Source organism: Mauremys reevesii, linkage group 3 (assembly GCF_016161935.1).
Source record: "Mauremys reevesii isolate NIE-2019 linkage group 3, ASM1616193v1, whole genome shotgun sequence".
NCBI lineage: Eukaryota > Metazoa > Chordata > Testudines > Geoemydidae > Mauremys > Mauremys reevesii.
In genome coordinates, this window is record NC_052625.1 from 42679251 (window position 1) to 42695270 (window position 16020).

General features: G+C 40.5%; 1 protein-coding gene across 10 annotated transcripts in view; it reads left to right on the forward strand.

Annotated features, from left to right (window-relative positions):
- The window catches only part of SYT14 (synaptotagmin 14), a 240071-nt gene that overhangs the window by 20021 nt on the left and 204030 nt on the right, over window positions 1-16020 (forward strand). For 2 of the 10 annotated variants that reach the window (XM_039532417.1, XM_039532413.1), the window contains exon 1: window positions 3293-3513. The exons of 4 other annotated variants lie outside the window; for them this stretch is intronic. Coding sequence is in view for 1 of the 6 variants with exons in the window: in XM_039532412.1 (XP_039388346.1) it covers window positions 3440-3513 (74 nt within the window). In the remaining 5 variants the exon portion in view is untranslated. Of the gene's footprint in view, window positions 1-3292; window positions 3514-3555; window positions 3636-16020 lie in introns of those variants that run through there. 4 more of the 10 variants (XM_039532412.1, XM_039532424.1, XM_039532415.1 and 1 more) reach the window with 4 other exon arrangements.

Below are 16020 nucleotides of genomic sequence, written 5' to 3' on the forward strand. Positions count from 1 at the left end.
GATAGTGAGGAGTGCAGTTACAAAGGGATTTCACAAAACTGCGTGACTGGGAAACAAAATGGCTGATGAAATTCAATACAGGTAAATGCAAAGTAATGTACATTGGAAAACATAATCCCCAACTATACATACAAAATTAGGAGGTCTAAATTAGCTGTTACCACTCAAGAAAGAGATCTTGGAGTCACTGTGGATAGTTCTCTAAAAACATCTGCTCAATGTGCAGTGGCAGTCAAAAAAGCTAAAAGAATGTTAAGAACCATTAGGAAAGGGGATAGATAATAAGACAGTATATATCATAATGCCAGTATGTAAATCTATAGTACACCCACCCCTTGAATACTGCATGCAGCTTTGGTTACCCCATCTCAAAAAAGATATACTAGACATGGACAAGGTACAGAGACAGCAACAAAAATGATTAGGGGTATAGAACAGCTTCCATATGAGTAGAGATTAAAAAGACTGGGACTAATCATCTTGGAAAAGAAATGACTAAGGGGGGATATGATAGAAGTCTATAAAATCAAGAATTTTGTGGAGAAAGTGAAAAAAGTGTTATTTACCCCTTCATATAACACAGGAAGCAGGGGTCACCCAATGAAATTAATAGACAGCATGTTTAAAACAAACATAAGGAAATAGTTCCTCACACAAAACACAGTCAACCTGTGGCACTCATTGTCGGGGGATATTGTGAAGGCCAAAAGTATAACTGGGTTCACAAAAGAAATAGACCTATCCCTCCATCAATGGCTATTAGCCAAGATGATCAGGGATGCAACTCCATGCTCTGGGTGTCCCTAAGCCTCTGATTGCCAGATGCTGGGACTGGACAACAGGAGATGAATCATTACCCTATTATGTTCATTCCCTCTGAAGCACCTGGCATTGTCCACTGTCAGAAGGCAGGATACTAGACTAGATAGACCATTGGTCTGACCCAGTATGGCTGTTCTTATGATGCCCATGGAGGAGGAGAAAGAGGAACCTGCCTCAATCAAATGTGGAGAGACGGGGAACTGAGGGTGGGCGGGCAGGAGCAGGAGCTCAGGGATGGAGGAACAGGGCAGGAGCTGAGTAGGTTAGAAGACAGGGCAGGAACAATGGGGGAGAGGATTTGGATTCATTGATGGTGTGATGCATAGGAGCAGATGGAGGAGAGGGGCCAGCTGCAAAGAAGGTATGGCCATGGGGGTGGGGAGAGAGGAGCAGAAGTGGATAAAAGAAGGGTCTGTAACCACTAATGCACACTCTCTTACAGAACATGGAATTGAACCCATTATTTCTGTGGCTCAATATTCCTTTTCTGTGTAGCAAATACCTATGAAAACCACTGTGTTTCCATCTAGCGGAAGATCCACATAGGAAATAAGTCTTTTACTGGTTATACTTACCTCAACTGATAGAGGACAGTGCAGTGAATCTAAAGATCTCAAACCTGCTGATGGTCCATATAGGGGAGAAGAGTCAGTATGGTTCTATATAATCAATTTTTTAATTTTTATTTTTACATTTTTTTAAAATTAAGGCAATTGCATAAACAGTACAGTAGAAGAATGTTAATGTCTAGGAAATGCCAGAATTAAGACTACCTCATTTGCTATATATGCCCTGATCCCATAGACACACATTTACCTAGTGCATAAAGCTCATGTGCTCGTGCTTAAAGTTACCGTGGTATATGTACAATTGGGAATTTAAATAAATTCCAAATCTTTTTGTTTTCTATATGCATATTTTTTTAAACAAACAAAAGTTCAAAAACCTGGACAATTGTATGGGTTTCCATTTGAAAATATACCATTTTTAACAATAGCTGTAATGTTTTTAAAATTTCAAGGAGTGGGGATTGGTCCTGCTTTGAGCAGGGGATTGGACTATATGACCACCTGAGGTCCCTTCCAACCCTGATATTCTATGATCAGCTATTGATACCAGATGAGCAAATTTTCAAAATTCTGCCTATTTTGGATGGGAAAAATTCTGCCTTTGCTTGAAAAAAACCCCACCAAGTAACTGTCTTTGGTAGTTGGGGAAGAATATATATATGCACTTTATGCCAAATTTTAAATGGACCAAATCATGATCCTACTGAATGCTAAGGTAAAATTCCCATCACATTGTAGTGTGGTCAGGATTTGGGCCCCAATTCCTTGGCTGCACAGCAGAAAAGACCATTGTACCCCCTAACAGGGCCAAATCTTGCTTCCTTTGGAGTCACAGGCACAAACCCTGTTAGGGTGACCAGACAGCAAGTGTGAAAAATCAGGACGGGGTAATAGGAGCCAGGGCCGGCTCTGGCTTTTTTGCTGCCCCAAGCAACAAAAAAAAAGGGGGGGCCGCCGGAGCGGCAAAGCAGGGAAGGAAAAAAAAAACACAGCGCGGCCAGAGCGGGGGACAAAAAACAGCGCAGCTGGAGTGGCAAAGCAGGTGAAAAAAACAAAACAAACCTGCAGCACAGCCAGAGCGGCAAAGCAGAGTAGGGGGAACAAAACCAGCGCGGCTGGAACGGCAAAGCAGGGGGGAAAAAAAACCTGCAGCACAGCCAGAGCGGTAAAGCAGGGGGAGAAAAAACAAACAAAAAAACCCCACGCTGGAGTGGCAAAGGGGACGAGGCGGGGGACGACAGTGCGGCTGGCAAAGCAGGGGAAAAAACAAAAGCAAAAACCCTACAGGGCGGCCAGACCCAGGGTGCAGGGGGACTCCCTGTGCTACAGTGTGCGTGCCTGGTCTAGTGGGGGGGGAAGGAAGGGGGGAGGGAGAGAGAAGGGGGGCGGACAGCGCTTCAGCAGGGAGCTCACCCCGCGGCCCCGACGTCTGCCAGGAGAGCTCCGCGCTGCTCTGGTCAGCAGGAGGGAAGGACTCGGGCTGCTCTGCTGGTTTGCTGCAGGGCGCTCCCCTCCTCCGCGCCCTACAGGGCGGCCAGAGCAGCAAACAAAACCAAAAAAAACCCATCAGTGCCGCCCTAGGATTGGGCAGAATGCCGCCCCCTAGAATCTGCCGCCCCAAGCACCAGCTTGCTCAGCTGATGCCTAGAGCCGGCCCTGATAGGCGCCTATACAAGAAAAAGACCCCAAAATTGGGACTGTGCCTATAAAATCGGGACATCTGGTCACCCTAAACCCGGTTGACTTCCCTGGGCTCAGGCAGGGCATAGCAGGGGCTGGAGGAGCGCAGGGCTTAGCGCAGCAGCAGGATGGAACGCAGACCCGGGTCACTGACGGCCTCTGACAGCGGCAGTCGCGACCCAGGGCGGCGTCAGCCGTTGGGCTCGGTACGGTGTCGACCACCGCCACCCAACTGCCGCTCCTTCGAAGCTGGGCGCGCCTGTGGCCGAGGGAAAGGGGCGGAGTCACGCGCAGCTCCGCGGCCCTGGCACGCGCCATTCTCCCTCCCCTTTTAGCCCCCCCCTTCCCCCGTTGTTTCTTTCTTCCAGCCTCTGCCTGTCGGTGTGTCTCCTGCGTGCGCTGCACTTGGTACGGCCCACCTGGAAGATCATGGCGATTGATGGTAAGTAGGCCAATAACGGGCTCCCCTCCTCCTGAACATCCCCCTCCCACCGGCCAGCGGGCGTGGGGAGCAGGGGGCTCCCCTGGGCTGGGGAGCAGCGGGGGGGCTCACTCCCCCCTCAGGTAAATAATCCCTGGCAAAGCGGGACTGTGGGGCTAAGCGGTCGCGGTGGTACCTGGGTGGCCGGTGGGGCTGGCTGCAGCCTGGGGTGCCAGGTGTCTGTGGCTGCAGCAGAGCAGCTACCCCAGAGGTGGGTGGGGACGCGGGGGGAGGGGGGCTATTCCCCGCCGGGCCGCTGCCCACCCTGTTGTGTCTGCGCCGAGGAGTCGCTGAGTAGGTAAATACATAATCCCCGGGGGTGCCAGGCAGCTGCCCCGGGCGGGTGTTGCCGAGGACTCCGCCTGGGGCGGGGTGAAGCTTCCTCTCGCTGCTCGCTGGCCGGAGACCAGCCCAGGTTCTGAGCGCCCCCCGCCGTGGTGCGAGGCTGCGGCGGGGCAGGGGCCCGGGGCGGGGCGGCAGTGGGGGTTTGGCTGGTGTCCGCGCAGAGCGGGAGATGTTGGGACGCAGCCTGTTGGGGGGCTGCCGCTGTTTTCAAGCCCATTGGAATGAGCGGCTCAGGTTTCTGTCACAGAGATTGTGGATCGCATCGAAACCCACGCAGCATAACTCCCCCATCTTCCTCCCTGGAGAGACTTCATCAGTCGCTTTAAAACTCATTCCTCCAAAGGATGGAGTCTCCCGCTTTCTCCCTGCTACCCAGGGAGTGAGACTTGCAGGGCTGTCTGTGCCTGCTTCAGCTTCTTTACACTCATCACTATTTTTTTTTTTTTTTTTTTTAAGGAGTGAGGCTCAAGTGGGCACTTGGGAGGACAAGGGATGATAGACACTTGTTGGTACTGTTGGAAGATGACCCTCTGTTTCGAAAGGGGTGCCATTTCTGAATCGGCACAGTTTGTTTTGAAACCTCATTCAATCTTGACAAAAATTATAAATGTAATTAAAAACTCATAACCCCAAAAACTCTAATTTCCAGTGAAAGAGACTGTAAAGGTACACTGTCAATTTCAAAACGTTTGTCAGAATTTTTTCTCCTTACTGTAGCTGAAAGAAGCTATAATTTAAAAAATAAATTCCAAAACTATTTATTAGTTTGGTTATTTTGTATATTTGCCAGCACGTTAGTCAGTTTCATTGTCACATGGTAGGGGCTTGGCTTCCTATAACTGTGGAAGTTGCTTTATGCAAGGAGATTCCAGTGCCCACACAGAATCAAGGGAATGCTGTGTGCATGCAGGGGTTTACCCACATGGAGTAGCATGCAAGATAGGAACCTGAATTGATCAGCTTCTCCCATTCTGAAAAGCCCCCTTTAAATAGCAGTGGAGCAAAAATCCCTTCTCAGATAGCTTTTATTTATTTATTTATTTGGGGTGGAGGTGGGGAGAAAGAAACCATGACTTACTATATAGTATAAAGGATGTGCTATTATTAATTGGAATCTTTTAAATTGGTCACTAAAAACAAATCAAGTTGACAGTGTCCTTTAAAACAGTGCCTTAACTTTTATCCCTAAAATGGAGAATCTCCTCCAAATGCATGAGAGCTTATTGGGTCTGAAGATATTTTTTTATCATCCTTTGAATTCTATATTTGAAATCTATTTTTGAAAGATGAGTGATAGGAAGAAGACTACTACTAAAAATGTTAAAAAAACAAAAAAGATTCAGATTTTCAAAAGTGTTCACCACCTGCAGTGGGGGCCAGTGTTTCAAAAGAACTCAGTTTCCACTTGGACACTTAAATATAGTGACCTAAATGGGAGCTGAGCTCTTCTGAAAATCTGATGCAAATCCCATTATGAAATTGAGCGGCTAAGTATTGATTTAATTCTCTTGGTCAAGGCAGCAGTTGAAGTGAATTTCATTACTATAGGCTATAGCAACAGTGTAGCATCCATTCTATTAATACATTATAACTGTTTTTTTTTCAGTTTTACTGATAGGTATATATAATCCCTTCTTCTCCCAAGTTTGGTTTTTTTTCTTTGGTCTGCTTGTTAGCACCTTGCCTTTGGCTTTAGTGTTTGACAAACCCCTTTACCAGTCAACTAATCAAATTGATGTTTTTATATTAGTTAGTCTTGGTACATGCTACTTCTTTTGTCTTCCCTACCGCAAGTCCGGCTAGCAGCAGGTCTTCCGTCTTACAGCACTAAGATACAGAAATAACTATGTCCAAGACATTTTCACACACATCATTAGACATAAAATATGTTCATAGAAAGTATTATTTATTATAGTGTTTTTAAAAAACACTATGTACTAGGTCAATATTATTACTGTTTGTAACTACAGGGAATCTGCAAGGTAAAAAAATTCAGCATTTAGAATAAATATCAAAGGTTTTTTTTAAACATTTGAAACAAAGTAATTGTAGTTACATTTGAAATCTACACAATTAAAATATCAGCTTCAAAATAGTATTTATTAGCTCTAGTAAAGAAGTACTTTTGGTATATTTAAAATAATTTTAGGTATCATTTTCACTATGTCAGTCATGTTAACGTACACCAGTTTACATCAGTGCTAACTGAAAAACCTAAGTTGTTTTTCTCATGTAAAGCTCTTTATATTAATAGTTGTAGGGAAGAAAGCAAGTGCAATTTATTTTGATCAGTAAAATTATTTATAGCTACATTTGTGCAGTGTGGTAATACCTTGGTTACTGACAAAGCTTTAAAAACAAAATATTACTTCATGAGGTGAAGTTCGGGTAGCCACATTTTCTGCTAGTAGCTACCATTATAAAACTTGCTGAGATGATTTCTCAAAATAAACATTGTTATAAAATAATAAATCATTTAAAGTCATTATGAAGCTGAAATTCCAGTCATTGTGGGGATAGTAATTTTAAAAAAATACATTAACATTTTTTAAAATATCAGGTAGATAGTTTGGGTTTGGCTTGAGCAACTCCAGAAGTACCAGGAAACAGTAGAGGACAACTAGGAAAGGTGCAGGCTGAAATGGGACTAAAGAATTACTTTGACAGCCTTACCTGTGATATGTTTCTCCCTCAGACAAAACAAGTAACGCATAGTGTCAAGTGTAAGATACATTGGAGGAGTAGATACAGGAAGCACATTGTTTAATATTTCCACTAATAATAGAAGAAGGGAAAGTTTCAACTAATAAAAATTTCAGAGAACACAAAAATTGGAGGAGTGGCAAACACAATCAATGATAGTATCAAATGGAAAAGTGACTGAGAGATTGGAAGAGTGGGCTCCCTAAGAGGGAAAACTGAAAGTGAAATGGAGCAGTAAGTCACCAAAAGTAGCCGTTGAAAGGAATGTGTCATATTAACTCCACTCTCTGACTCTATTGGGGCTGCTTTCTCACAGCTCCCTGGGATTTGGGGCTCTGTGGGATTTCAGACAGTGTGCTGGGATGGGAGGAGAGAGCGAGCGCCACTGAGGAGCTGTTCTTTGTAGCAATGCTTCTTTCATATTCACACATTATATGTTAATGTTGCTTATACTGTAGCAGCATTAATTTCACTTTCACACCTGCACTCCCTTCCCTCTTGGAGAAAGGGCTAAGCTCAGACATTTGCTAAAGAGCTTTGGTGAAACAGGACCCAGTTGAGAAGCCGATGATAGCATCTTTTTAGCTATGATACATGAAGGATGGAGGGAAAAGTACAGGGGCCGAATGAATGCTTTATGATCTGAGATGATGCATTTGGATAGCTCTGTAAACCCTCTACTTCTGCTACATTTCTGGGCTTCCCTTCTTGTTCACTCTCTGAAGTTGTACACCTAATTTCTTCAAGGTGAGAATGCAGTTAGAAATTCACCAGTTCAAACTCATTGAGTTCTTGAATTTATACTCACTCTTGCAGGTTTTGTTGGGAGGAGTGGAGATTGTTTAATGTTAATAATTATGAAGGTATATTATGCAACATGAAAAGGAAGTAAATAGCACAGATTCAAATTGGGGGATGATTGGTTGGAAACCAGTAAGTTTGAAAAACACCTTTTGTAGGACAGTAGATAGTGAATCTAGTAGAGAAATAACAAACTCAATCTGAGCTTGCAGTGCAGTGCTGTTTAAAAAACACTAACCAAATAATAGTATTTTTCTTTGATGACATAAGGAGCCAGAGGGATAATAGTGCTTCTTTGCATAGCTTTGATGAGACTATACTTGGATTATTGTGTCCAGTTGTGCTCCCCATAAGCTAGGATGGATACATGTAAAACTAGAGTAAGAACAACAAATTTGGCTCAAGGGCATATGAGGAAGTCCTTAGAGGTAAATATGCTTACTCTAAAAGAAGGCTCGGACAGGGTACAATTTACAGTTTCATGTATGGCTTGAGTGTAACAGTATAAATTAAGGAAGGAATAAATCAAGTACTGATGATGGCAGGATGAGGACAAATGTCCTGAAGGTAAGGAAGGAAAAGTTTAGGTTGGGCATTAAGAAAATGTTGCTAACAGTAAGGAGCAGTCTGCCAGGGATCTAGCTTACCATAGGAGATGGTTGAATTTCCATATTTGTCAATACTTAAGAACAGGTTAGACTACATATACTGGCCCTTTCCTACACTACCGTTTTTCTTCAAATCACCCATCATTGCTGTGGAATTGGTTTTAGCTCCACTGGTGCTAACAATAGTTGGAGTACTAACATAGATCAGGTGCCCACATTACCACCCTTCAGGGTTGGATGACAAGGTGCTAAAAAATTAGGAGCCATTCTGTATTAGTGATATCAGTTACAGAGCTGCATGAATACAACAACATAAGTGCCACAAAAAGAGATTTTCAGAAAAATCTCAGTGTAGCTGAAACCTAATGGGAATGATATAGAGAATAGTTCTGCAATATTCAAGAGATTAATTGGGTTATTCAAGTAGTCTCTTCTGACCCTAATGTTTAGGATTTTATGGGAAGCAGAGGTTTTCATACATTAGAAAGCAATTGACACAATAAGCTACTGTTGCATTCAAGAGTTGGTAATCTACTACACAATTCTGTTCTTCTCTTCCAAGTTTATAAAAATATCAAACAAATACCAGCAAATGCTGAACAGTATAGTGATAGCCAAAAAACCTACACCTCTACCCCGATATAACATGACCCGATATAACACGAATTCGAATATAACGTGGTAAAGCAGTGCTCGGGGGGGGGCTGTGCACTCCGGTGGATCAAAGCAAGTTCGATATAATGCGGTTTCACCTATAACGCAGTAAGGTTTTTTTTGGCTCCCGAGGACAGCGTTATATCGGGGTAGAGGTGTACATTTAAAATAAAATTTCAGTTTCACGTCAATGATTGATAAGATGAAATGAAGACAGAAGAAGAAAATGTGGATCCTTAAATTAATAAGCAGTAATAATTTTTAAATATATACTGTTAGCATTAGAGGCAAAGACTTCTGTTGCTAAGGATAACTAATGAGTTCAATACCAAGCCCCTTGTCAGTTGCTTTTTTTACTTTCTGAATCTTTCACCTTCATAGGCTGAAATTTTCCAGGCTTATTTTCAGCCCCAAAGGGGTTTTGTTTTTTATTTGAGCAAAAACAGTTCACCTGATTTTACTAAAAGAGTAAATCAATTATGCTTTCCCATAATAAAAGGAAATCTTGTCATGTTTTTCACAGCTTTGTAGCCAAAATGGTTGGAAAACACTGAAATTGGCATTTGAGTAATTCTCTGTAAAGATAAATGCCTTTTGTGAGTTCTTGTAAACTTTTTTTTTATTTGATGGATTTATTACCCCTTGAAAATGTCATGCTTTGCGTGCACATTTTGCACTGTTTTTCCCTTAAATCCATAAAAGGGATACCAGAGGAATGCTTAGCTTCTTTACACCTTCAATATTCTTTTCATATAAATGTTTGGGAGGACTTTTATGTTGTATATGAAGTTTGCAGGAGGGCACATTGCTCTGAGATATCTTACAAATGCAAACTCTAGATTTACTTGCTTCTGTATTGGATATTTTGCATCTGTACATTTTTTTTTTTTAAATCCAGCATCAAAGTCTTCCTTGTGCAGTTAAGGGGATGAAGTGGTTTGCTCTGAAGTAATCTTTGGAGGCCTATAGAAACCTGAAGATTTTCACTATTGTTGTTTATTTTAGATTTAATATGTAGTATATGTTGTGTAAGTATGGCTTACTGTAGTTTTTGTATAATGATATTTCCTTGACTGTCTGCCATTCCCAGTCCATGCATTCGTATGGTCCACAAGTGAAGTGAAGTTATATAGAACCTGAATTATTAAAATACATCCCTCAGAGAGAAGAAAATTTATCATATAAAAAGTCTGTCAGGAAAGATATATTAGTTCATTATGACCTGTATAACCAAGGATGTAGAAGAAATTGTATGATATACTGTACTTTGAGCAATAGCTTTTGGCCTTATAACTAAAGGCTATTGTAATGCATACACACAGAACTAAGGTTGTGCATACAACATGAAGAGTGACATTTCCTGACTTTCTTTTTTCAACATCGTCTATTATAAAGTTTCAACTAAATCTATCTGAATGAGCTAAAACTTGATCGTATGATGCAAAGTTTACAGGATAGGAATGCAGAGATTTTAAAAATTGATAAAATTAAACTGTCCTATCTCCTGTGACTTTATTTGGGCAATTTTCTTCTTTATGATGTAGTCAGAACTGTGAATACAAACACAGATTTGTGGCAGAAATCTAAATCTTCAATTTAAAATGACAAGAGAGATGATTATATTCCATCAGCCATGTTTCAGCTGCCTCTTCTTATTCTGGATTCAACATGTGATCTTTATATTTGGGATCAGTCATGTTGGCTAAATAATGGAAAGGTTCCAGAGGTTCTCTGAATCATGTTTTGATTTTGTTCTTGTGTGGTTCCAGTTCTTTTATTAGTTAGATCAAGCCAAATTTCTAACAGCATTTCAGCAATAGTGTCACCAGCCTGTAATCTGGGTGGGGTAGAAAGGGATAATTTTAAATTGTTGAAAACAGAGTAATTTTATTTTAAAAATTACTGAAAAATTTAATCTAGAGAAACAAGAAGTGGTAGACCAGCTCGTTTCTCTTACTGACAAATCCGGTAAACCCAAAATCAAAAGATTGACACAGGTTATTCATCAGCCTATCATTCTGACTCTGGAATCTGACTCATTTTACTCAAAGGGTTTTTTTACATACTTTAGGGGACACCAGGATTAAAACCAAGCAAAGTCAGAATTATTAACCATGGATGTTTTTTATTGAAGAAAGTAAAAGAAAATTTTAATACAACACAAATGATAAAATGCAAGTGATAAATTGGCTACTTTCATTGCAATCTCTTCTGTCCATCTGGCTATAGAGAGCTTTTACAGATATAATACCTTTGAGAGTGGACCACTGCTGGGGATGCTCTTCATTTAATAAGTTAAAACCAAAGTATATTATTTTCCAAAATTATTATGAACCCAGTCTTAGTATCTTACTAGATACTTAGAAGCTGTTTCTGTATGGACATAATAATTATTTTAAGGGTAAATAGAAGTTGTCTAGTTATTAATAATCAGCTAGTTTATAGGCGGGCAAAGTAAGCAAACTTAACTCAATCCTATGAAACTGAAGGAGGTGTTCAAATCAGTGATTTTAGAGCAGAAGCCATTTAAAGAGCTGTCTTGAGACAGGGCAATTGACCAACATTAAGAATCTTAGATCCAATTAAATCCCTCTTCCTTTATTTCCAATGTTAAGCCCTTGACTCTTCTCCAGGTGTATGTGGTCTAACCATTTGATGATTAACAGGAGCAACTATTAATGTTTTAATTTATAACAGCATTTTCATATCCCAATAAAATCATTACAAGAGTTTTAAATCTAATCTCTTGGCAGTGTCTTAGTTAACTTTCTTTCACCAATCCATGTTGAAATCTTGGGGAAGCTATACTTGTGTTTTTTTTTTTTTCCTTGAGTCTTCTCTGGTTTTCCTTAGCTTTTGTGGCAGCTTGCTTATAGAGATGGAAAGGATAAGTTGATGAATGTTTGCTGTTTAAGTAGAGTAGCACAGGATTTGTGTATGTGGGTGCTTACTTCTGAGGTTCTTTAACATATTTTTCCTTTTTGTTTCCATGAAGTTAGGAAGACACATCTTTTTCAGGCTTGTTTAGATTCAGAGTTGGTTGCTGTCATCTTTTCATTGGCTTCCTGCCATTGGGGTTGGCTTAGGTGCTACCTTCAGCTTCTGAATATGCAGCCAGGTGTTTGTCTCTTTATCCAAGGTCCTTAGAGTTACAGTCTATCTGGTATAGCAATTAAATGTCTCAGATATTTTGTACAAAGCATAAATTTCAATAACCAATATATTCTTTAAACATAGAACAAAAATAGTACAAAAGTTAAAGCAAGGTAATGTTTAAAATGCAGCTTTTCTTAGTTTGTATAACACTCATGGTTTTATGGCTAAGGTATGATGATCTTCTGAGACGATTTGCTTGTTCTTGAGAGACAGAAAGCAGAAACCTACCACAATTTCTTTAGCCAGCCTGAAATTTTTATAACATAATTAACTTACAAAAATACCTGTGGTATGTTTATTTTCAAGCATTCTGGCTATAATACATTTGTAGTTGTATCTTAATATTCGGTAAAGATGCAGACAAACTTATAATAAACTAAGCAAAAATAGTTTTATTAATATAATTTTGCATCAACATTGAGGTTTCTCCCTCACATCTACGAAGTCCCTGTAAATTCTTCATTTTTTAAAAAATAGATTTAGTGGCTTTCTAGAGTTTCTTGTATAAAATATGTTTTGTCCTCCTTGTGCTAAGGGCAAATTTCGGCATATTTATGGTAGTTGGCTGTATAGACAGTTTTCCTCAGTTCTACTCAATTTAATTGAGAAGTTGGGACATCAGTCCTCCAGTTTCATCCAATCAGCCAGGAGCGTGATGGTGGTTTTTACACTAATGCTTTTGAACTGTATTTGATACTTTATTCTCAACAAGCATCAAGTAGTGTGTTGAATATCAGTATGTTGCTTCAGCATGATTTCAGCTGTCGTCTTTTTTCAATTTATTTTCATTTTCTGAAAATTGGTGAAGTCCTCTTTGTTTAACTTTTTTCTGGATTTCTGGATGGGATTTTCAGCAATTTGGACACAGTATTCTGTTTTTTATTTTCATGTGTAGAATCAGTAGCATTAAACAAGAATACATTTCCTTGACTAGATGTTTGTAGTAATTATTGAGTGACTTCTCATTTTCAACCAACCATCTAATGTCAGTGTTGATTCTTTTAGCTCTTTCCATAATTTTCTTTCTTTACTAGTGAGTTGAAATCTATCTGGAGGAGTGTATCTAGGGAGAAGTATTTCCGCCTCTTTTAAAATGTCTTATTTGTACTCCATTGAAGGCGGTTATGTTGACATAAGTGGTTATGACTATCTTAACGAGTTCAGGTTTGAGCCTTTATGCAATAAAAACAGCCAAATCTCTCATTATTCTTCGTCAGTTTTTTGTGTGTCAAGGACAAAAATACTGTTCCTAAACGAAGCTGATGTTGAAAAGCTGCTGGAAAACCTTGAACAGGGACTTAATGATCAGTCTAGCTACATTTTGATAAGTGTTGACCGTGAAAAAAATCTTTCTTGCAGGATCATCAGACTCATCAATATTCTATCTTTCCCATTCAGTAGATGAAGTTTCAGTCAATGACACATTTGGGCTTGATGAATCAGAAGAAACAGATTTTCTGCTCTTTAAGATGAGCATGGCCCTTTCTAACTTGCTACTTAACAATTCTTGACAGTTTTTGCATTTTAGTGTGAAAGAGTTACCTGGTTTTATTGCTTTGATTTATTTGATCCCACCATTTCTTTCATCTTTATTCATGTCGAGTCAGATAAATTTATATGCCAATGAAGGAATCATTAACAATTGTTTTAGCATATTGATTAGAAGCTTTCACATATACTACACTTAAAATGAGAAATGACCACATAATAAATTACCCTGTTGAGACTGAAGATTGATGAACTAGATACCTTTTTACAGAGGAGCGGTATCACCTCTAAATTAAGATTGGGTTCCATTTTTTTTTAATTTGGGAAGATTAATTCTTTGATTTGCATGAAAAATACATTGTATCTTCCCCAAACTTCAAGCTCAGAGTCTGAGTAAAGACTAAATTTTCAGAAGTATTTCAAACTAAATCTTTTACTTTGAGTTAAAATTAAATGGGACTTTAAAACATTTTTTAGTGTTTGACTTTTCTTCATATCTGTTTTGCTAACAAATGGTTGTTTTATCATCATTCACACTTTCTATACAGTTAAGTTATTGCCAGCATTCCTTGAATGCATTTAATAAAAATAGATTGTAAATAAGCAAAGTTCTAACAATTGTATTTTCTTGTCTTTCCCATCATATTCACAATTTTCCACTGCTAAAAATGGCCATCATTTTCCATAATTTACAGTGGGACTGAAGCTACCTATTGGGTATGAAATTAATCATAGCCTCAATAAAGATGGCCACTACTTTATTTGTTAAAGAGATGTCCCCAAAAGGAGAAGTGGCACTTAACCAGTGGGTTGGTTATTTGCTAGACAGCAATATAATGCTAGGAATCGGGATTCTTGGATTCTATTCCCACCTGGGAGGGGATAATGGTCTTCTGGTTAGAGTAGCGGGGGGACTGGGAGTAAGGAATGCTGGGTTCTGTTTCTAATTCTGAGAGGTGCATAGGCTTGTGGTTAGAACCATGGTTACTGATAGCGTAGCAAAGCACATAGATTTGGCAAATGCTTTTTGAGGGGCAGAATCAATGAGGCTGTGTATATTAAAGATAGAAAGTGAGAGGTGCAGCACAGAATCAACAGGCCAGGAGGAAGAGGCACTAAGGTGGCTTTAAAGCCAGGAGAGGGTCGCATGTAAGTTATAATAGCCTGTCTTTGGCTGCCCATGGGCAGTAGTGCTGCCCTGAATCTCTGCAGTGCTACATGTTTCAGCCCCACTTTTGATGTACTCCTCCCACACACAGCCATATTATCCATGGCATACCCCTATGCAAGGACTTTGAAGGGGGTCTTTGGAAGATGGCCTGCAGATGTCTTCAGTTCCTGCATCAAGATGAATATTTCCTGGATGGAATTGGATCTTTTTGGAGGCTCTTTAGGCTGCTTCCCTACCCTCTTGCCCAGCATAAAGTGGCAAGAGCTGGGGAAAGACTCTCACCCTGGTGTCTATCCCAGCTCTGCTTGAGATGATCTTGTGCGACCTCTCAGTTATTTCATATGTGAAAGTCATGGATGATATTTTGCCCCCTCATAATATAGGGATATGAGATGTTGCTCAATAATCAAGTCTTTGGAGTGAATGCAATAGATGAGATTTGAACTCATGGTCTTCTGGCTCCCAGCTCAGTGCACCTTTCACAAGGCTGAATAATAATTTGATGGAAAGCTTTTTCTGACCCTTCCATCCCCCAGAAAACTGGGAATCTACTTCACCTGTAGGCCAGTATACTTAAGTGCTCGCTTGCCATGTGAAAGTGAGGCTGCCCCTAGTCAAAATTGCCACCTCTTGGGTCTTTTGTTTCTGGTGGGACTGAAGCCACAAACTATCCACAGGAAAAGGGTCCTTCCCTGTGGTCTACAGCTGGGAAACTGTGAGGAGAAGGTGCATACCATAACTTTGGCTCAATTGGGGAGCAGTGATTAGCATTCCCAGGGGAGAGAAATTTGGAGCTCCAGTTCTGAGATCTCTCCAGCCTTGTTAAAGCTTTGTACCTCTGACTATGAGTATGTCTGCATAGCCTACAGAAGTGAGCTTCCCAGCCCTGGTTGATAGACTTGGGCTACCCCAAGTCATTACTTCAAAGCACTGTATACGCAGCTATTTTTAGAGCTCTAGCGTGAGCCCTGCTAGTCCAGGTCTGTTGGTCCAGGCTGTGTAGACATACATGAGGAACACATGCCCAGTTGAGCAAATCCAGCACTTGACAAGATCTCCTAACCCGCTTTCCAGAATGCGAGAGCTATTGTACTGGAGTTAGACGCATAGAGAAGGGCCTTCTTTGTCCCCTCTCTCCCCCGCACCTTTCTTCACACAGTTAGTCCTCTCCTCACTACGCCTGCTGTCTCCCCCTTCCCCCACCGCAAACATTCCCACTCCCTCCATAGCCCCATGCCATTGGGGAAGTCCAGGCATTCTTATCACCCTTTGGCCTTGCCCCCCCTTAAAAATATAAACAAAACATCTCTCCTACATTTGCTGTATTAAAAATATGGGAAATTCCTTAAACAGAAACTTTGTTTAAAAGGGCTTGAAGTTAGTGGTCTGTTCAACTCAAGCTCTAAAATTCAAGAAAATACCTAGTCATGGGTTACATCTTTACCATACCTTAATGTCTACACAGCATCTGTCCACTGACAGGAACAAACTCCATATTTTCATAAGGAATATTTTGTCTCCAACACATAAGAAACCATACTA